Source organism: Heliangelus exortis, chromosome 2 (assembly GCF_036169615.1).
Source record: "Heliangelus exortis chromosome 2, bHelExo1.hap1, whole genome shotgun sequence".
Classification (NCBI taxonomy): Eukaryota; Metazoa; Chordata; class Aves; order Apodiformes; family Trochilidae; genus Heliangelus; species Heliangelus exortis.
Window position 1 is genome coordinate 24,171,275 of NC_092423.1, and position 22,837 is coordinate 24,194,111.

Sequence of the window (22,837 nt, forward strand, 5' to 3'; positions counted from 1 at the left end):
AATTTTAGAGCCTAGATACCCTGAACATTCTGCAGCTTGCAGAAATTACTCAAATATTACTTGCTCTTCTAGTCAATGAGACAGGCTCTTCAGCAGCAAATAGAAAACCAGTTAAAATGAAAGGGAACAGAATTTAATAAGAACACATTATTTTGAATATATACATAAGTACATTTTCTAACTGTAACTGCCTGGCAATGAATTTGTATGTTTGCAAATTAGAAGACAATGTTACACTAAAAGAATTAAAAGAATTACTTTATTTTAAACCCCAAATGTATTTTGCTGTCTCACATATTGCCTTTATTACTTTTCATGCCAACATAGAGACTGACTCTTGTAAAACTCAATGAAAAGTTCCCATACATATTTTTTGTCCTTTTTTTTTTTTTTTTCATAAAACAAGTGTGAGCGGCATCTTGGGCTTTATCCCTCCCTGTGCCTCCCAGACATTACTGTAATAAAACACATAGATTTTATACTGCAATTTTAGAGCTCTCCCTTTGTCTTGCATTCACAAATAAAGAAAAATGTAAGTAATTAAAAAAACCCTGTATTTTTCAAGAAACTGTTAATTAAAAAGAAGCCAAGGAAAAAATAAAGAAAAAAGATGGGCAATTGGGAGCACTGAAAGCAAAGTCTGAAGAGAAACTGCTATTTCAAGAAAAACTGTCATAAACCTTTGCCATTCTTGGAGTTGTCATTTCCTTTCAAGATACAGTAAAGAAAAAGAAATTGCTTTTGTATTTTCAGATGTTTTGGTTTTCTGTTCTTGTGTCTTCATATACATCTAGAAAAGAACATACATACATGTAACAGTTGCCCACAATGCTGCTTTTCTTTCCTTTAAAAAACACTGTTGCAAACATAAGCAAACCAGCAATTCTAAACACAAAAGTAAAGTTTTCTTCAGCCTAAATGAAAGCTCTGGGTGCACACTTGTAACACTCTGATATTTGACTGGAATTTTAGTACAGGTGAGATCTTTAGATGGCTCTGAGCCACACATAATATAACGACAAATATGGCACCCTGCACTGTTGCTTCTTCAGCATAGATATTTCATACATTATCAAAAGAATGTACCAGAGCACCTGTGATAGGGTAGCAGTAGTGGCAGGTTGAGGCAGCATAGTCTGCAATACAAACTTTGTGTGAAAATGCCTGGCAAGGCAAGGTTTGAATCCTCGTTGCTCTTCAGCAGTTGGCAGAATATAGATTTGTGAAATGGTTACTGCTTGATCTGAGAGAAACAGTGTGTATGAGAGAAGAGAAAGATGATGTAAATTTAGGTTAATCTGAAGTGAAAATGAAACATATGGAAATTACAACTAATTCCTGCTCTCAGAAGAGACGTGAATTGTTAGTGCTTATGCATACAAACTGGCTCAACTTCTTGCTCATTAGCTTTTGTAGCCATTTTGGATTACTTTCATATCTGGAGGAGCCTGTGGTCCAGTTTGTCCCAGTAGTTAGATTTAGTTTGAAAAATGTGCAATGCCATTTAAAAAATTGTCTTAAAAGGATATGTGTAATTAAACAGTCAAATGTCACAGTTGTGCAACATCCTGTGAGTGTGGAGCCCAGAGGAAAGAAGAAAGAACAGCTTCCTCAAAAACTGATCTCATGTTTTCCTTTTATTCCTCTGTTTTTCCTTTTGATTGAACAGTGACTAATATCATCATAGGAATTTAAAAGTGCAAAGCCAGCTATCATCCCAGCTCATTTTTTGACTGCATTTAAGATTATTAATCCATCAGTCCAAATGCAAGGCAGTTTAAATGTTCAATTACCTTCCAGCAATATTCTTACTTTTTAAGAGATGAGGCACATCTAAATTTTTTTAAATTTTTTTGAGCATCAGAGGCACACATGCACGTGTGGATGAAAAGGCTGATACAGGCATAAGGAAAAGTGTAAGGAAAAAGCTATTCCAAGAGTGTTAGGTCTTGGCTAGTCCATGAATTTGGTGGTACTGTCATTGTGATTTGTAATGGCAAGAGAGAACCTCAGCTAATACTGAAGAAGTTACATTCGAAGAGAAGGTTTGAAAAAGTGTCAGTATGTAAATCTGAGAGTGAAACAATAATTTTGACTTATTTTTCTGTGCACATTAATTCAAATAAATTTATGAAATGCCAGCAGTTCCAATCAGAACCACTGGCAATAAGAGTAAAATGTTTACTTTACAAACAAACATGGTTGGCTCCCATAGCACCCATTCTTTTCTTTTACTCTAAGAAAAACTCCTCCTGTAAGCAGAACTACAGGCAAGTTCTGTATCTTTCTTCTCAGGAACATTGCTGGTTACTATACAGATGGCTGCCTACAGGTGGATGTAATCCATCTATAAGCAATCATTATGAGCAACCATTACTTTGCACTACAGGAGTCTGGAATTACTTTCCCAATTCTATTTCCTGTTCTGTGCTGGTTGCTTTTTCCTTATACTGAATGCTGAAATACCCTGCTGCAAGTACCAGTATTGGCCTAGTTGTCCTTTTTTTTTTTTTTTTTTTTTTAATGACCCAGACTATTCCTGAGCAGCAGCAGCCCAGGAACCAAAAAAATTAATTGAAGTGGTATTTCTACTCTGAGTAGTTTACCCCTTATCATGTTTAGCAGGTTTTGTTTTCTTAGTGAAAATTTCATTTCTGTGTTTCTTTTTAAAAATCTTGATACATGAAAAAAACAGCAGAATGGGTTTATACAACCAAGTACTTTACAACTACAGAATATATTTTGTAAAGTCTGAGTTGAAATCTGGAATGTGACAAATTTCAAATTATCTTTATTTTGAATTTATTTCTTTCTTATAGGGAGTCAGATATCAGTGGGAAAGAAGTAAGAAAAAATATACTTCATGAATGCTATTTTTTACATGTGGTTTAAAGAATCATCTTAAGGTTCAAAGTGAGTAATTCCAAGGAGAACAAAAACATCATTGCTGTTTTCTCACTGATCAGCTCACCTTTATAAATGTGTTGGCATGTCTGCATACATAATTGGGACACAGAGTTGAAATTGTAACCTGTACAGTTTTTAGCAGTACAAGCACTGAATGATGGTGCAACCACAAAAGCAATGTGATTATTCTGCCAATGGATTACTCTAATGGTAAGGTTGCATATTTTCTTTTTCAACCAGAAAACAAACAGATCACACCATAATAACAGGAAAAGGTGATTTAATAGGCTTGTTACCAAATCAGGTCTTGTGTTTTTTTCCTAGTTTGTAAGAAAGACTGGCAATATTCACAACAGATTTATGGCAACTCTACCACAACTACAGAAATCTCACAGTGTATTCACTCTTCTTATGCCAAGAAGTGCCACGAAGCAGGTGATTTGAACAAAACCAGGGCTGCCAGACAATAACTGCATAAGCACAACATGCTGTGGTCATTCTGGTATTTAACTCAGCAAAAGTGTTTTTGTAGAGTTCACAGCCAGGGTGCTGCAGAACCAGAGTTGCTTTGCTCTAAAACTTTAGCTAAGATATTAATAAAGACGTTGCTTACTCAGGTAACGAAGTACTATTTGTTAATATTTCAGTGACCACTGAAAACAACCACTACTCATGCATCAGCTTATCAGTTTCAATACTGCAAAAAAAGCCTCCAGCTCTACTTGGTGCATGGCTGGCAGGTCTGGAATACATGCTGCCAATTAAACTGCTTTGATTGAAGATTTAACCTTCTTAGTGAGAAGTGCTGAGATCTCAGTGCCATGAAACTAAAGCCACCTTCTAAAAACATAAGGAAATTTACATTTAAGATGGTGTTTGAAGATCTTAGTTTTTGTTTTTCACAGTTAGACAAACTGGCATGAGGATACAGCATACTGGCATCTAGGAAAAGTGAGTGAATGCATAGGAAACAGTGAAGGAACTCATGTAGCTGAGACCTGTTTTCCTTCCTCACCCCTCTTGCTGGAATCAAACATCAGGTACCAAAATGGAAATTGTTCTGGATGCAAAAGTATTTGTCTTTGGGCTACTACTACACAGGTGCACACAGGGTTTAACTTACTGTTGATGGTCTGGGTGTGGCTGCTCAGGAATATGTTGAATAACTTCATAAACTGTACTAAACATATCCTGGCCTGGAACACAGTCAGAGCCAGGAAAAGAGTGACTTGAAACCTGAAAATAGAAAAGAGTATTCCTACTGCAAGTACAAATGGGAAAAGATTAAACAGAAATTAAACTGATAATGTAACTTTTAATTTTTAAAAAACTTTTCCCTGTCAATGGTTTGCATGTGGCTTCCACAGTTCATCTCTATTAGTTAACATTTCAAGTAATTTTTCATCATATTCATGGTAAGGCAAGCGATAGTTTTAAATCCAGTTAGGATCTTAGAATGTTTGGTCTGCAGCTCTTGCATTTAATATAGCACATATTTTATATTAGTGCACCATAAGACAAGAAAGAAATATTTAATTAAGAGAGAAGCAGGAGAATATAGTAAAAAGGGAGAAAATAGTCAGGGAAAGGGATTAACATAAAACTCCCACCACCATGTCAAAAAGAGGGAACCGCAGGGAATTTCCTTAACTGAAGTTATAATGAAATTGCTTAATATGTTATGTATACAAATCTGCTCTTACATCAAGACAACACCTAGACTGTCCATTCTTAAAGAATTATCATTTTTGTGATAATATCCAACCTTCAGTTCTTTATTATCTCTACTTTCTTTCTTATTTTCCCATTTTTCTGCCAACTAACTAAAAGGAATCAGTGGATAAAATGCTGGCTGCTGCTGTAAAATTCTGTCCTCTCCACTAACCTTTATGATAGCACTCTAACCCTAGAAGTGTCTATTTCATCTAACCCTAGCAGTGAAACGAGTTTATTAATCTATGACTGGTTTTTGCTAATACATCATGTATTATGAGAATGAATCATATAATAAAGTAGGTGTGACTGTTGATGTCACCCTCTGCAATCCTGTTTTAAGAGCTCTCCCTTACCTGACCATATTGATGCTCTCCAAAGGTAAAGATTGTATTGCCAGAAATTTTCCATAGCAAAGGGAAGCTGCTTCTTCTTCTTCCTCCTGGTTTCAGCCTGTTGTCCCTAAATTTTGTGACCCTATTTCTCATTTTTCCTTTGTCCTCTTAAAAGTTCTCCAATGGCTATACAGTACTGTCAGCAAAGTCACAATGCAATCTTTTCTGCTAGCGAAAGTCCTGCACTTAAGTTCTCCCTTGCAATACCTGAAGTTAAAAAAATCATTCTTGTGAAATATAGCTGAGGTTTAGTTTGCATATTTTTACAATGAAAACTTTAAATACCCTGTTGATTTTCTTTTGCACTGCTAAAGCTGTATGTTGCATGAACAGCAGTCTTAGAGCACTATTGCAGCCAAGGGAGTAAACAGCACCACAATATTTTATTTGCTTGTGTGACACAAGCGGTTCAGTGCTACTCATCCACCCAGCACTACAAATATTCAGTAATATAGGGCAACTGAACAGAGATTGTTGTCTTCAGGGCTTGGTTAGTTCCTTGCTGCACAATGTAGATGCAAGTACAGAACTACTACCGCAATTAAGAAAGAGTAAGTACAGAGTAGATGAGAGCCATGAACATGGTGTCATATAGACATCTGCAAAAAGCAACAGAAGCAAGTCCCAGAAGGATTCTGTTGCAGATATTTAGTACACCTGAAGAAATAGAAAAGAAAACCATCTGGATACAATATAGACTCACATACCCTAGAACCACTGGCTCTATCAGGAATAGCGACAAATTCATATATCCCAAAGTCATCCAAAGCACTTTCATGTCCTAAAATAAGAACAAACAAACATGAAAAAGTACAGAGATGCAATATGAACCTGGAAAACAATGAGTGGGGAAAGTAATTTGGCCTAGTATGTAAAACATTTGCATATTGGTTGTTTGATCTTAAACCACTTGCCTGCCAAGCTCCCAGGCTGGCTTGGAGCAAGGCAAGGCAGCTGCACAGCCAGTGTGCACAGTGCTTGGCTACTGCCAACACCTTGGACCAAGTGAGGAGATTCTTGATAACCCCAGTAACAGTTTTGGAAGAACCATTGGGACCCTCTTTGCTGGAAGACTAAATGGACTGATTTACTTTCATTTGCAATAGAAAAGAGGTCCAGTCCGTAAGTTCAGCACATCTATGCTGCAGTGAGGCAATACCACCTGGATCTTTTGTAATGTAGAAAATAAAACAATGGAACACGATGCCAATAGGTGATGCATTGTTAAATCAGTTGACTAATTGCAGCTATTGACACTTCAGATACAACAACTAGTTAGGGTGGGAGTCTCCCTCTTCCCTCCCATGGCCCAGGGAGCCCGAGATTATTGGTTATCTCTTGGGCATCACTGCAGACAGTGCTGAGATTCTGCCCTTCAGTACAACTTGCTGGGATGAAGGAGCCTCTGTGTTCAAGCAAGCTTTTTTTATCTTCCTAAGCTTCGTATACTTCCCTGTCCTCTTATACGTAGCAGCTTATGCTCTGATACTTTGGTAGAAAGGGATGGGAATACAAATGCTACCCTTCCAAAGGATGGCCAGTCTCACAGAAGACCTCTAAGATCACACCACATGGCATCTAAGATCATGGTGTCAAACTGCAAACATCCCTCTCAAATAAAATAAATAAATAAAATAAATAAAATATCAAGCCTCTCTATGCATAATGATGTGGGAAGGACTCTGGAGGAAGAAAGAGACAGGTGCAAAACCACACTGGGTCCTGACGACACAAAGTACATAGGTGGTAGGGCTAAAATGTATATACTGAAATGTCATATTAACTTCACTCATATTAACATATCACCTCTCACTGCTACCCATAGTAATACTAATGTATTTCCTACTGGTGAGAACAGCAGAGTACAGGTCATTCGAACCAGAATTAAGAGCCAGAACTCATGCCAACTCCAGGCTAAACCAACATTGACCTGTTGTCATTTTGGTTTTATCTTAAGTAAGCTAACATACAGGTACATGTATCATTCAAGTTAAAAACATGCTTCCTTTTTGCAAGAATGGATTTTGATCTTAGGCTCACATTTCTCTCATTATCATTACCTGAAAATGTCTGTGCCTTCCTGTAATCAGGCTCTGGCCTAGAAAACATAAATATGCTTTTCAGTTTGCTGTCAGAAGCCAAGGAAAGAAAATTTAATTGATAAAATGAAATTTTCTTGATGGAAAGGACTTCAGGACCTAAGAATGATTTATTTTTGTACCTGCTCTGCAGTTTCTGTTGTATCACTGAAAAGAAGAAAAAAAGAAAAATCATTCCTTTTGCTCTCATAGTCAAAGAGCTGGAGCATGCTTAACTTTTACATACCTTTATGTGGTTGGTATCTTTTCCATATGAATAGAAAGGCCATAGCTAGGATCAAAAATAATGAAATTCCTGTTATTACTGCAAGTGATGGCAAGGATTTTCCTTTCTGGGCCAGCTTTTCCAATCCTGTCACAAAGAAGATGAGCACAGTGTTTAGTCTCTTGTTCTTTACAGTGTGTTAAAATGACACTGAAAAACATGTCTTTCAAAATTAATCTGAATCTATCTGAAGATAGTGAACCTGCATACAAATACAAAGCAGATACAACATTTGGATTTTTGTGATTCCATATTTTCCCCCCACAAGTCTCCTGAATTGGAAGAGCAATATGCATATCAGGAATAAGTCTAGAATACATTAGTAGCTAAAGCCAAATGAAAGTCAGTAAATATAATCACAAATTACTGCATCGCAATAGATGAATATTCTAGTTTTAGGCACAGATACACTGAGAAACCAAGAAATTAGGTAATTAGGTGAGCAGTTTGTGCTAGATGGCTGGGAAATCCTCTAAGATGTAGGAGCTGTATGGTAAGAGGGGACAACAGAATGATTGGATTTTTTTCCTAAAGATTTTCATATCATTGGCAGTCTGATTGTTTATCATATCCCATCAGGAGACAATAAATTATGTTTGCTTGTGTTAATTTCTAAACATATTTGAGGGTTTTCTTTCTTTTGCTCAGATCTTTTGCTGCGACACAGGTTAGCAGCTTTCCAGCAGGATTTACTGGTACACTGCAAACACAATATGTCTGTAATTACATACACAATAGCACATGGAAAACATTTGCATAGACTTTGCAGACAGGAATGTGAAAGTTAGGAAATGTCAGACATAGTTGCTTGTGCACATTTAATTTCCTCCTTTTGCTCTCAATAATGAAGAATTCATGTAATCAAAGTCCATGCCACAATCCATACAGGCAAACTAAAGCTGCATGTTGTCAGTGACAGTTTTTATTAATACAATTCAAATGTGTATTATTTATCTGGATGTATTTCCACTACTGTGATGAGCACCTGTGCAGAGAGCTAGCTTTGCTTACATGTACTTACACCTCCATAGTGTAACTCACTGTTATTCTGCTGGCTCTACGTGCAGTGGTTATCACAAATATTAAATACATGGATTGCAAACAGGAAGCATCCCAAAGATATGGGAAAATAAATCACTGCAATTTCACAAATTTCTTGCATGTACCACTTTCATCTGATCTCCACCTCCCCACATTTCCCCAGGTGCTGGAGAAGCAGCCAAGTCCTTAAAAATATTCTTTAAAATAAGTAATTTCAAATTAGGACTGAATAAATCTTATCTCCAGAGGCACACCAGGCCAGAAAACAAAGACGTGCTCTTTGCATGCCTTTAAAACACTTAAGTTGACTCAGCTTGAGAAATGAAGAAAGACTGCTGTACATAATGAGATGCATCCTCTTATTTGAAAGTTTAACTAGTCTTGGCTAAAACTGGGTAACATCTTAGTGAAATTATTGATTAAAAATTATAAATTATTGATGTAATTGTTTTCTTCACGATTTTTAGCATTTCTTAGGTAGCTGTTTATAGCACCATATAGGTGAGTTTCTGTCCTTTAGGTGGGGTAGCTGTGTAAGGTCTTCTGAGGAGTCTCTGAGGTGAACTTATAGCAACCTTCCAATATCTGAAGGGGGACTACAAGAAGCTGGGCTGGGGCTTTTTACACGGGTGTGTTCTGAGAGGACAAGGGGAAATGGTTTAGAACTTGAAGAAGGGAGACTTAGGTTAAACATTAGGAAGAAATTCTTTCCTGTGAGGGTGGTGAGACACTGGCACAGGTTGCCAAAGGAAATTGTGGCTGCCCCCTCCCTGGAAATGTTCAAAGCCAGGTTGGATGGGGCCTTGAGCAACCTGGTCTAGTGGAAGGTGTCCCTGCCCATGGCAGGGGAGTTGGAACTAGATGATCTTTCCCTTCTAACCCAAACCATTCTATGATTCTATGAAACATCAGAGTCCCTCTCACTGCTGAAAATGGGGTTTCCAGTATTTTGGAAGGCATAGTCGAGGCTCTGTATCTAGAATTACAGAGATACGGAGAAGGGATATGGAATAATATTTATAGTTTTTGCTTAGTATGTTCAGTTAAAGCAGAAATTAGCCTAAGAAGGATCTCTGAGATCTAGCCTCGTGTATTTATACCTCCTAGAGTCAATCAAGGCTGCACTGCAAAGCTTAGACTTGAGATCTGGATTTAGTGCTAATAAATCCTCATCAAGAAGAAAATGACTATAAAAGGGTATGCTGATTTATATATATATATATACACACAGGATAAGATCTTTTAAAAAGTTTTATTTAGGCAAAAGATTTGAAACTGTGAAATTTATGTTTGTATATATATGAAACAAATATAAAACTGGGAATTTTCCCCTTCTTTTTGGCCTTTGAAAGGAAATCTCAGCTGAATTTCTTAGCGCTTATTGATGAACGAATATTCACATCTGTATCATAGCTTACTTGACCTTCCTGGAGAAATGTCAAGTTTATTTCTGCTGACACATAGTTCTGGCTGCATATGCCAGTAATCACTGTGCTTAGTCTTTTGCCAGTAATCACTGTGCTTAGTTTTAAAGTGCAGTATTCTCATTGTAAAATTGCAACTCATCTTCCTTCCAGCATACTGAAAGCCATGAATTTGTGATAAATCTGTAAGTCAACCTGAATGATGGACATATGCTCTCCTTGTTTAACTGGCTAACAAATGGCTGAGCTCTTTGTTCTGCACAAGCAAAATTGCTTTGTTAAATTTTCTAAAAGGCAATCTAATCTATCTTGTTGAAAATTAAGAGCATACATTCATTACCTGAAGAACAATATCAGACTTGTTCTTCACTGTATGCTTCTGGAGGTTTTCTGAAAAATGGCTTGGTTGCTGTGTGACACAATCTGATATGGGAAATGAGATTATAATATGTGAGAAATAAAACTTTGTGTTCATCAGAACCTAGCAGCCAGTCCCTAGATTCATAAACATGACAGTTAAATAATTTTTATGAACAGACTGAAATAAAACTGTTCATCACAGCTTGCATTATCATCACACACTAAATTAAGGTTCTTATAATACCTATTCACACTAGTAAAGTATTAAAGACATTCATTGCTGTGAGCCTGTGTCTGGTTATTTCAGTCAGCAATGTATTCTTGAAACTATCCCATGTAATGGTCAGCTGGTGGCCCCAGGGATCACCTCCTGAAAGCTGTGGGACAGGGAGCCTTGGACAAAATATGCCCTTGAGAAGAAAGGCTCCTCTTGATATTCACCAGATTTCCTGCTCATTTTCTCCATTAATCTTTATTATTTTTAAAGACAAAAAGTAAGAAACAGAGAAAAACATGTAATTCTGCCATGTTACTTGGTCATACTGAGGAAGTTTTTCTACTCAAGGGATAAAGTTCCAAATAGTCAAATGTATTTTAGTGTCAAACTCCCACAAACTTTAGCATCTTAGTGTGTCTTGTCCTAAGATGTGTCACACTGTGAGTAAAGCCAGGATCCCACTGAACGGCCCAAATCTCCTTTTGTATATTATTTGCAAGACCTTGCTACTGACACACATTCTCTAAGAATTATTCCCTTTTTCTGGGGTTGACACTCTGCTCAGGTGTTACAGTTACAGCAATGAATTACTATTCTTACCTACAGAAGTAATGATGACTGTGAAATGAGTTTCATCTTGTTTTCCTGTCACATTGTTGAAAGCAAGGCACATGTAATCTATTGTCTTCTGGGCCACTTTATCAGATACAACTTCCAGATGGGGTCCGTATTTGATTACATGGGTGGTGTTATCAGCCCGTTGAATCCACGAATAAATATTTGGTGGATTTGATTCTGCTGAGCAGTTGAACAGTATAACTTCTCCCAGGTCAACTGTAAACACTGCCCCTATATTCAGACCTTTATCTGATTTAACTCTAAGGCCATAAGGTCCATCTGCATTGAAAAAAAGAGAAAACACAGTGAAAAATTAAAATCAAAGTACATAATTAAACTTCAAATAGAATAATACCTCTACACTTAGAGTCTTTAAGTTAGATGAGCCTTTAGAGTGACTGGCATTGGATTCAGTCATTTCAGTTAAAAGAGTTTTAGTTCAACAACTTGCTCCATATTAGGGTTATCTCAGACTACACACACTTAATACTGATCTGGTTCCTGTTTATGGAAAAAACACAGGTCTATGCATGGTTCACAACAATAAAAAGAATGAAAACTCAAAACAGTTGGAAAAGCTGTGAAGTAATGCATGCCTTCTTCAGGGGCATATTTGACCCTTTTACTTTAATGCCTGACTTATTGTTATAAATAATTTCTCTACACCTTTGAAATGAAAGAATTAGCCTTGCAATATATAAACATTTACTGTAATGCTTTGTAGTTTAATAATTCTCTGTGGAAGTATCCAACATGTATAATATATATATTGGAGTGTGTCTTGGATAACTTCAGAAAAAGTTTCCTTAAATAACTGCTAAAATAAACCTTAACCTTTCTTCCACTTTAGTAGGCTTTTGCCATTTCAACATTTGTATGTTTCCAGAGTATGACTTGTGCTGAAAGAAAGCTATGTTTCTGAATATAATTAGAAGAGGCATATATTATCCAAGTCATGCATTCATTACTCAGAAAATTGAGCAGCTAAATAATTTTAGGATAATGTTAATAGGAAAATGGGAAGGCAAACTGTATATCTGAATACAATAAGAACATTTTCCCATGGTATACTTAATAGGTAATTTGAGCTATGTATATATTTTATATCTTTACATGTGTGGTTATTTCTTAGTAGTAAGCTTTTTGCAGTCTAATTTTAAGGAAGGCCCAGCATGATGCATAATATTCACTTCAGCATAAATTAGCACAGCCTCCCCCTATGTGGCAGGGGTCAATCTGAAGAATCAAGGCATTCTTTACACTCTAGATGCTGAGTTGCTTCTTCACAAGCCCTGCAGCTCCTGGTGTACCCACGAGGCAGCTGACCCTCTAATGAGCTTTTCTGGGAACTGCAGATCTCTCACCACTACTCTGGCTCGGCTGACCTCACTTGGACTGAACGTTTCCATGGATGGGAGCCCTCCCAGAAAAGCAGCCTCTTACAGGGGCTTGCCTGTTACAGATATTTACTTGCTTTTTTTCAGATGGGAGAGGAACTGAACTTTGTAATTCTCGTAAACGAAAGTAAAACCTCTCAAGCACTATTTCGAGTCAGGAACACACTTTTTTTACTTTTCAGACTGATTCAGGTTTTTTTTTTCCTTAGAAGAATTAGCTTTTGTTTTCACTGATAATATAACCTTTGATATATATAAACAGAAATTAATCATAACAATAGCTGACTAGTTTCTGTGTCCCCTCACTATAGTGGGAGGTACCACAGTGGGAGTTTTGTCACAGGCTGCAAAATAATCAGCATTAGGTTTTGCTTTTTTGTCAGCATTCTAAAACTGCAGCATAAATAGACAACTGTAGCAATATAGCCACACTTTTGTGTGAAAGCTGCAAATTGAAAGACATCAGTATAAAATCACTGACACACACTGTTGGGGAAGTATGTTTGAAAAAACAAGGAAAGATTTTCTTAAAAATGGTCAAATCTTGGGAAGGTCTGAAAAGTGGCATTTTTTGATGAAGCCATCACAAGTATCAGGTAACACTTCTTGCTTTGCCTGGATTAGTCTTTTTCCTCATATACACAGTTTCAAAGGATGATCCTAAAAAGCAGGTGAGTAACCATTTTCTCTCTAGCTTTAGGAAGTCCCAAGGAAAGAAATCCCACTAATTTATTAGTTAAATTCAACTCCATCTGTACAGTATAGCAGTTTCCACTGCAGTCTGGAAATACTTTGTTTCTGGGTTATGCTTCTGCAAAAGCCATGTTTTGGGGTGCAATGTTACCATAACTAATGAAGGAGTGGAATAATATAACAAACGAAGAGCAAAGCAAAAGTCTTTTGATTCCCTGTAAAAAAACCACAGTTACAGCCTTCATAGATCCCTGAGATCTACTCCTTCTTTCCAGTATGTTTCTCAACAGAAATCTGCTACTTGTCTCAGTAAAGCCAGTTAACTAAAGGACTTGTAAAATAATAAATCGCCAGTTCAGAGTAACAATTTACTGCTCTGTGGGAATATTTCCAATTTCTATCACCACAGGACTGTTACAGTTTCCAAGCAGATGGCAGGTATTTACTGTGAGTGATTCTTTTTTTTTTATCACGCCCCATAACTCCCCCGCAGCAGTGACATATGGCACATAGAAATCCTAGGGCCTGTTCTGGATTGTTATTGACAACTGGGATCCAGGAGACAAACTGCCTCTGCAGGCAGAGGTTGAACTGGATAATGTGACTTTGTGTAGCTCAGGAAGTAAGAACCCAGTTCCCACCTTTAATTTGGACCAGGATAGTAGCACAAGTATTGCAGCTTTCATCATCGCATTGTTTGATGTTAATATTTTTTTCAGATTTTAAAGCAAACCTCAGTTCTGATGAAATAAAAAATGTGATCTGAAAAAGCAAACACTTAGAACCATGTTTCCACATGTGGAGAAAAGTTGTACCTCAAGATATTTTAGTAAATCAAAATCACTCAAACAAAAAAAAAAGATTCCAGAAATGTGGAGACTGAAGTAACTTTAAGGTTCTGCAAAACAGGGGGTAAAAAATATGTTTCCAGTTTTCAACTTGCAAAGAATTTTCAAATTTTCCAGGAAAGACACACAGTTGATTGAGGAGGGAGGGATGAAGAAGTACCAGAACTGAGGCTAAAGGCCACACACCCTGGCACTACAAGTGTCCAGGCACCAGTCAGTGCACTAAGTGCTCTGAAGCACTGACCTGTGTGCAGCCCGACAGGAAGGAGCTTTGCCACAAACAAAAAGAGCAGTCTGAGAGGTACCAACGTGGCAGATATTTTTCTAGCCAGATCTGATTTTATTGTATTGTAAGAAGGTTGACAGGTTGTGCTGGATAGAGTGTCCTCAAGTTTTATACAGGTGTTCTTTGGAGAGGTGTATAAGGTGAGAATAGTAGAGACAACACATTGGTACACATACAGCTCTCAATCTTAACACTTTAAGTACTTAACTGAGCTGAGAATGTGGCTGTACAAAAGAAGACCCAGTCAGATTCCTAGGTGATTTCATTTCCATTCAAAATATATGACTAGATTATGGGTTATTTCTTGCCACCATTGATCTTCATGCTTTTCCTGCTACCCCAGGTTTCTCACTTCATGTGGAAAGCAAATGGTCCTTTCAGCTCTGATTTTGCTAATCCAGACTGAGTTCTCCCTCCGTGTGTCTCCTCCACTCCTTTCTGTTCTGTTTCTTTTCATTTCAAGATCAGTGCTCTGGGATGTGCAGGAACTGCACACAGTATCCATACATGTGGACTCATCTTCTGTGTGCCATTAGTATTCCCCTTATTTTCTTATTGGAAATACCTTGCCAACACAGCCTAGTTACATATGTGTCTTTCTCATGCCTGAATCACACTGCCATTTCACAGGCATCTTGTGATAGATCGGGTTTATTTTCTAAAGGTGCCTATTTGTTTTTACTAGCAAATTTCATACAGCTTCTACTCTTCTGTCAAAATAATCCAGTCCTCCCAGCTTAAAGCCACAGGTGAAATTTGTTGACATCCTCCTAATCTTTATGGTGATATCATAATTGGAAATAATTGACAGAACTGGACTTGAAATTAACTTGAGGAAAATCACTAATACCAGCCCTTCAGCCTGGTACTTCCTGTATTTAGCTTTTCCAGGTATATCCATCTGATTATTTATCAGAGCCACGCTTTCTTTATATTTGAAGATGTCTGTACTGTGGAATACTGTGGAAGTTCCTATTTGAATTCTGCAGCTCAGACTCTTCTCAATTTCATAACACTGAGTAACATTTTGTAATACTGTTGTAGGTTAGAGCTCCTTTTGAATGCAAGCTTGCATATAATGTTCTTTCAGATATTCTTCTGTTTGATTCCATAGTTTGAGGCACTCTTTCTACCCAGAACATTTATACAAAGGCAATTATAAATATTTAATATACTCACAATATATGGTTGGTGCAATTATCTCACTTTCCATTGCACTGACAGGGTTAGATGCCAGACAGCTGTAGTTCCCAGTGTCCTCTTTTAAAACAGGAACAATTAAGACTGTTGCATTATTTGATGAAAAGGTGTAATTAGGGCCAGCAAGGAGAGGCTTCCCATTCTTCATCCACTGGTAAACTACCCTTGTACCTTTTTCCACAGTACAGTTTAATGTAATATTTCCTACATACTCCACTACTCCTGAAGATGGTTCAGCATGTACAATTGGCTTTGTGACAGGAACTGTAAAATAAAGAGATAAGAAGAATTATAAAAGAGATAATACAACCTCCATTGTCAAGATTATATGAATAGCAGTCTTCATCCTTTCTGGAAAGCTCTTGGAGTTCAAATTTTTTTAATTAAATGTGGTTAAAGGTTGAAAAGAGAACTCTGTATTCTCAGTTGGTGACTGCTTTTTTTTTGTTGTTGTTGTTCTAGTACTTAAATTAAACCAGGCTGTTTATATCACTGGCAATACAAAGGCTGACAGTCAGGTATACCAGGCCTTGCAGCTCGTGCCTTGTTACCAATCCCACAGACATGAAAAGTGCAAAGCAGTACATTGCCCACAGTGTGTGACTTCCTCAGCATGCCTGCCCACAGCTTTGTTAACTACTGAAATATGCTGTCAATTCAGTTGCAAGGATGGCTGCAAACTGAGATGGGTGTAGGATTTAAATGGCAGCTACAACATTTTCATGCTACTATGTCATTCATCTCAGTGTTCCAAGCCCAACAGTTGCAGGGGTCCCTCCATATAATCCATAAATTACAGTAGCATCTTTCCATTCTTTTAGCTTATTAGCTTCTATTTCCTTTTTTTCCTCTCTGCTCTCTACAAGGAATAAAGAACACAGAGGGAATTTCCAGGTTTCCTTTCAATGGAAAAAAAGAAAAAAAAGAAATGGTGAAATAATTCACTGGAATAAGATTTTACAGTGGGGGTTAAACTGTGCCCCCTCAAATCCCACTGCCGTCTTTCCTTTCTTTAGAGACACCTTGCCACAGTTCTCTAGTTTATAGGCAGCATAAAATCCTAGTCAGCAAATAGTTACAGACTTTCTCAGGAAAAAAAGTATTCAAAAATTAACACACCCTCATAAATGACAGCACAAGAGAGCCTTATGAAACATTATTTTGAAGAAATTTGTCTAACTTACTAATAATTATTGGTTTCTATATTTCTTCAATTTTTTACTTATGATCCAGAAACACTCATCAATATATAAATTTTATTTCAAGATGACATATTGCAGGATTCCCTCTAGCAGCAATAGAAAACATCATAACTTAATTGTTTGTATGTATTAATCATATTAGATTAAATAACACACTGTTGTGGTTGGATACTAAGAATGAGAAGTTCAAAAATATTGCAATTTTGTTTTCAGAATGCAAGTACTATATTTGACTAACTTACCATCAACAGCTACTCGAATCTTTTGGCTGGCAGCTATTGTCCCAGTTCCACGGACATTGACTTTTACGATATAATCACCTTCATCACTGATATGCAATGGATTGATCATCAAAGATGCATTTGGTGGTAGGAGGGTAAACTTGTGCTGATATTCCAAGTCTGGAACTACTGTTTGATTCACAGAGCCAAGCAAGTATTTTGGATTACTCTGAGGCCTTTCAAAAAGCCAAATTATCTGGATTTCAGAAGCTGTAGCATTAAAATTGTAGTCAACAGGGAGATGGAGTGCTTGGCCCTCAACACCATGGATGGTATGAGATGGAACTGTCAGCTTTAAAGCAGAACAAATACCTGCATAAAAATGAAAGAACAACCAAATAAGCAAACCCTGGAAACACTGGAAAACTCAAATGAGAAATTCTCACAGAGAAACATCTCTCATCATTAAAGATTGCACATTTTTGTGTAAGATTTCAAGTAATAAAAGACCAAACTCTCATTGACCTCAGTGATGTTAGATCTAGCTATAGAGCTCCAGCTTCAAAACATATGAAAAGCCAAAGGCAGTATATTTGTAATTTCTGAGTCTTATTGTTCAAACCCTGGCATAATGTAAAAGGTTTGTGTTTACCTTAATATTGAAAGTATTTTCCCTTTAAAATATTTTCAATTTCTATACCTCATACTGTCTAAGAATCTTGGATTGCAAACTCAGCTTTAAGATTTTTTTTTTCTGGGTTTCCTCAGCAAGTAACTTCTTTCTGTTACTTTTCCAGTTATACTGAGAAAGTGGCTGAAATTCTAAGAAGCAGCACTTCCATAAATTTGCCTGGTTAAAATGAGATGTAGTTATTGCTGTCTGCATCACACACATAAGATGAAATTCAAGAACCAGAAACATTAGTAAACTTGCAAAGATATTCCAGTGCTAGGAAACCGCAGAATTAAGGTTTGCTGTTGCTATGCACAAAACCAGAATTTTCAGACACATGGTAAATTCTGTTCTCTGATAAATCTGCCTCTGTTAGGGGGGCAATAGGCCACTCTTGAGTCAATCTTCAGCTTTGACACGTTTTCATTTTAGAGCAGTTTTTCATGGTGTCAGCTTTAGATGCATTTATAGAGCATTATTAAAACTTTACCGTTAGGACTGAGTGTTCAGTTTTCACAGCACTCACAAGTACTGCAGTGGTGTGAGCATTGTCATGAATTAATTGATTTTACAACACAATTGTAATGGATAAGACTTCACAGATGAGGTATTTATGCACGTAGAAAATTAACAGCAAAAATAGCCACTTGTTCTGGATGACTCATTGGCTTCATTTTTCAAAATACACCCAAACAGATTTTAGTACGTTCCAGATAAACCCCTATTGACTTCAGTGACAGGTTTGAGCACTCAGCTTTGAGTGCTTAGTATTGCTTGAGAAGCACACTGCAAGTGCTAAGTCAAAACTCTTGTGAAAAAAGCAACCTCTTATTAGCAACAACATGTAAAAAAAGTGACTTAAGTAATCTGACTACCACTGCGTAAGAGTGTACTGGGAGGTGAGAGAGAGAGAGAGAAAAAGCACTGCCCAGGGCACTATGCAATGCTTTCACCATGCACCATCAATTCTTTCCCTGCTACTGAATGCCACCTTCTTGATGTGCTTCCCAGTACCTTTAACAAAAAATTAACTCTCCTGCTGAAGTACATACACTTGGAAAGGGAGGCAGGAGCAGCTATATGAGAAAAAGATACGACCGTGCTATTAAAGATTAATATAATGCAAAGGTAACTATAGGTTTAGATTTTCTACCTTTGTATCATTTGTCTTTATGACAAGAAGAAATTATTAAAGACTCATTTGTGTCTCACTTCCTAGGTTATATAGCAGTAAAAGACAAAAAAAATATCAAATGAGTAACACGATATGATATCTGTTTATGTCTTTTGGGTTACAATCTTCAAATTTCAATATACAGCTGTTTGCCAGTTGAGCTAATAGCAAACAAAGCTGTTACTGGGGATAAAGATAGGGACAAAAAAGGGGGCCGGGGTAGCAAATGCAGCACAACAATATATAATGCCAGTTGTTAATGTTACAGGTACTCTGGAAAGGCATGGAAAGTATTGGAGTGGGTAGAGGTCTGGCTCATGGGTTGCTAGCAACGTTGTCCCTGCTGGTGCTGCACAAACCCATGTCAGATATACTAACTGTATTTCAGGAAAAAACTCTACTTCTATGGAAACTCTGGTCATATTCTGTCCATTAAGGAAGCAGCGTGCTTTATAGAAAATACAAAGCTAGCTACAAAGTCCCCGCAAAATAATTCTGTGTCGGGTTTCAGTTTAAATAAAGCTGAGTAATTCTAAGCCAGACAAGTCAGCTCCCAGTGTTTCTAAGGATAGGGCAGGTTAACCAAAGGAAAACAATCTCTTGGCAGAAAGATTGGCAAACCCATCTTCTCCGGAGCTAAAAAAGTGAGCAGAGGATCTCAGGTTTCACACTGATGTGACAAGGATGGTCAGGGTTCGACTGATACGGGAGAATGGAACAAAACGAGAGAAAGAGAGTAAAAAAAAAAAATATGAGAGACTTAAGTGAAGGATGCACAGGAGAGAGGTGTTTACATGCTTAGCTTTTCCAGATGAAAAACCTGAAACAGATGAAACACATAAAATTGAAGCCTTTTCCCCTAACACTTTTTAATGTTAAAAGTGTTTTCTCTTGAAATTCATATTTGTGGCTTGCTGTTCTTCAGCTGTTTTCTGATGCTGCCCAACTCTTAGGGGTGTGCTAGAATCTGGTAAATGGGAGATGAGTTTTGATGGTTGTAACATTTCTCAGAGGTCAATTCCCTCTCTGTGAATCGTTCAGTACAATTCTGATTTAACTGCTGTTGTCTATTTGATAAAAAAGTATAATTCCTCTGTAAAATCCTTCACAAAACACTTAATGTTGGAAATATAACCCATCAAATACATTTTGTTTGTTAAATCTCTTAGAATGAAGTCAAAACCATCTCTCAAACACTGACAGATCTCTAAATGGTCAATTAAAAGGTCTCCCCATGTCCTTCCTCATTCTTTACACATGTCATTGCTTGATTTTTGGGTTTTTCTAGCTGTCAAAAAGAGATTATGCTGTAGGAAAAGAAGCTGGTAACAGCTGCAGGGTAATCATAAAATATGTATACCAAGTAATATTTCTCACAGATCTGTTTGTGCAGAAAATTAGCAAAACCCAAGTAGGTCTAGTGAGCACAAGGAAAACTGATAACACATAGAAGTAGATAAAATAAGATAAAGAGAAATGTGACTGGACATTTAATGTCTTCTCTGTCAAAAAATGTGGGGATTGAAACCATAAATTAATTTGCTTTTACTTGATTCATAGGGAAAAGTGGCTCCATGTAACAGGCTGGAAAGACATCCTGAGCTGCAGCTAAGCAAATTCTTCTAGCAAAGAGCAAAGGTAGTCTGGGAAGAAACCACATTTTCCTCTGGAGTCTGTTTGGTAATGGCTTGGGGTAAATGTGCCCCACACACTTCCATGGTGGGCTGGGGCAATTTTGTGAAGTGACCCCAGCACACAGGAGCTGCTCTGGGGCAATGAGGCTGAGGCTGTGAGAAGCTGTTCCTAGACACTGGTGCTCTGCCAAAGGTTTTACAAGAGCCATGCTCTGAGACTTTTGGCTTTCACAGAGATCAAATCTTTTGCAGTCTGGAATATTAAACTAGTTTCATAAGTTTTGATTTTTAGGTAAAACTGAGGACTGCCATGTCTAATCCTTGAGTTAATGCAAGTAGTGAAATCAAGCCAATGTGCCAAACTCTTCCTTCTTCCTCATCAGGCAAAAATTCCATATAATTTAAGCCTTTCTCTAGGAGCTTTCTAAATATAATAGACATTTCTCCAAGATGGTGGAATGCTGAAAAGTAGCTTTTGTATAGTACCAGTAAGGCAAGTGGGTTGTACCAAAATGACCTCCACTGGGGGCTCAGTGATCTGTGCTTTGCTTCCATCTCACTTTGCTATCAGGAGTATTAGCAAGCACAACAGAATCCTTGTTGACACAAAACAATGGCTGCATTTTTAGCTTAAATAAAAAGCTATGACATAACTTTTGAGTTTATGGCATAAACTGAAACCCGCTTAGCGAGGTTTTATAGTTTAGTTTTTCTTTTTTCAATTTAACATGCATGTCGCCTTGTCAAAGTGAATTTGGATTCTCATTTGCTTTTCACCAGTATTCATTTAGCTCTTCAGCTCTACAAAACCCCTAAACTTGGTATAAAATGTCACTAGGTCAGTGATAATAGCTGTTACATTTTTTGCAAATCTGTTAGTCTATGAAAAAAAAAAAAAAGAAGTAGGAAAAAAATGTATAATGGACCAGGGAATCTGCAATTCCTATACCCCCATTTATATCAGGTGAGACGTGAGCTTAGACTTCCCCAGTTTGTGATTTTTGCCCAAGAGGTTTGTTATTGAATCCCAAATTTTAGCCTCAGTGTCTGCAATGGCCTTTGTGTCATGCCCCTGCTACACCTGATTCTTGTCCTGATACGAAGTACAAGCTGCACATTTCCAGCTCTCACTAGATGAGAGTTCCTGGTGAACAAATGTGTACTCTAAAGCACTCTGCTTGCATACCAATATCTCTTAAAGAGTTTTAATTAAAATGTGTCCAGCAAAGTTGCTAATGCAGATAAAGTCCATATTCACTGTGTTTTTTAACCAGGCTTTTAATTTTTAAAGAAATCCAATAACTTTCATATAAAACTGAAATTGTTATGACACCAAAACTTATGACAAAGTATTTAACTCAAAATCAAGGAAACTATGAAACTGTATATGAAGTTCACAAAGAAGATAAAAGAACAAATGTCCTTGGACATGAATGAGTAGAGGATGGACTACATTTGTGATAGTAGATATTCCCTCTGTTGATATTTACAAAAACAATATAGAAAAGGGAACTACAATAGTTTGCAACAAGTTTTTCTAATATTTGATCACAAGATATTCCTATCAAAGTGCACAGAACATCTATTTTTTATCAAGTGTATGGATAACAAACATATGTTTATGAAAACTGCACCCATATATCAAACCAACGTACTATTAATGGGAAGATATTCTTCAGTTGATTGAAAGCTTAATATAATTTTAATGCCAAGTATATTTAAATATTACATATAAATTCTCCCTATTAGCTGTAAGGCACAATAGTGAACTAAAAAATAAGGATTTAGCAGTGTCTCAGCATAATGCATTTTTAAAGAGATGTGTAACAGCTTTTCTATAAGCTTTGGTTCCGGGTCTGTTCAGCCTTACTTGTAAAATAATGTATATATTAACAAAATATGATAATATATTTGTAACCAACTACCATATTCTATATAGATTATGTATAGCACTGATTTTTGTCATTTGTTAAAAGTTTATAGTATCATTCATTAAGTGACACCACCTGATTAAAAGCTTTTAGGCTATATTCTTCAAATTAAAACACCTGACAATACAACAGAAATATCTTTAAATTTAGGAGTACAAAACCAAATCATGTTTCCACATGACAATAAAATACAATTAATTGTATTTCTTACCTACAAGCAGAAAATATATTTTGCACTGTAAATCCCAAAAGAAGTTGGCTAAAGGGCTCCATGAAAGCATCCTGTCCCACACAAACCCTACCTTCTTCTCGGAGCTAAACCAGGGCTTGGACCTGCAGCTGCTCATTTATTTGCTAGGGAAATGAGCAATGAGTTAACAGGCCCTATCCTGTCCCCTGCCTTATGTGATTTGAATATGTGTATACAAAGAACAAAGGGAGTGGAGCACCTGTTAGATGAGCACCCATCTTCATTGCCTCTGAGTTTATGGTCATCCTTCCCAGGCAGTCACAGTAAATAGAACACAGAGTGTAATAAA

General features: G+C 37.0%; 1 protein-coding gene across 3 annotated transcripts; it reads right to left on the minus strand.

The window, feature by feature from the left end:
- Positions 1-231: 231 nt before the first annotated feature.
- Positions 232-22,787, minus strand: HEPACAM2 (HEPACAM family member 2). Of its 3 annotated transcripts, XM_071735241.1 has the most exons (11): positions 22,510-22,787; positions 16,908-17,258; positions 15,443-15,727; positions 11,022-11,318; positions 7,341-7,466; positions 7,237-7,261; positions 7,076-7,113; positions 5,723-5,796; positions 4,031-4,143; positions 1,150-1,243; positions 232-790 (listed from the first exon to the last, which is right to left on the minus strand). In XM_071735241.1, exons 1-10 carry the CDS (start codon positions 22,643-22,645, stop codon positions 1,198-1,200), a joined length of 1,491 nt encoding a protein of 496 aa, XP_071591342.1. In that variant the 5' UTR covers positions 22,646-22,787; the 3' UTR covers positions 232-790; positions 1,150-1,197. The 3 variants fall into 3 exon arrangements, with proteins under 3 accessions (XP_071591342.1, XP_071591343.1, XP_071591344.1); XM_071735242.1 differs by lacking the exon at positions 1,150-1,243 and having other exon boundaries at positions 22,510-22,781; XM_071735243.1 differs by lacking the exons at positions 7,076-7,113; positions 7,237-7,261 and having other exon boundaries at positions 22,510-22,784.
- Positions 22,788-22,837: the final 50 nt, after the last annotated feature.

Coding starts and splice junctions, on each gene's coding strand:
- HEPACAM2 (XM_071735241.1), bottom strand. CDS start 22,645: ATGAGCAGCTGCAGGTCCAAGCCCTGGTTTAGCTCCGAGAAGAAGGTA. Junction 17,259..22,509: donor AATATATTTTCTGCTTGTAG/GTAAGAAATACA, acceptor ATTTTTATGCAG/GTATTTGTTCTGCTTTAAAG. Junction 1,244..4,030: donor CCACACCCAGACCATCAACA/GTAAGTTAAACC, acceptor TGTTTCTCTCAG/ATCAAGCAGTAACCATTTCA.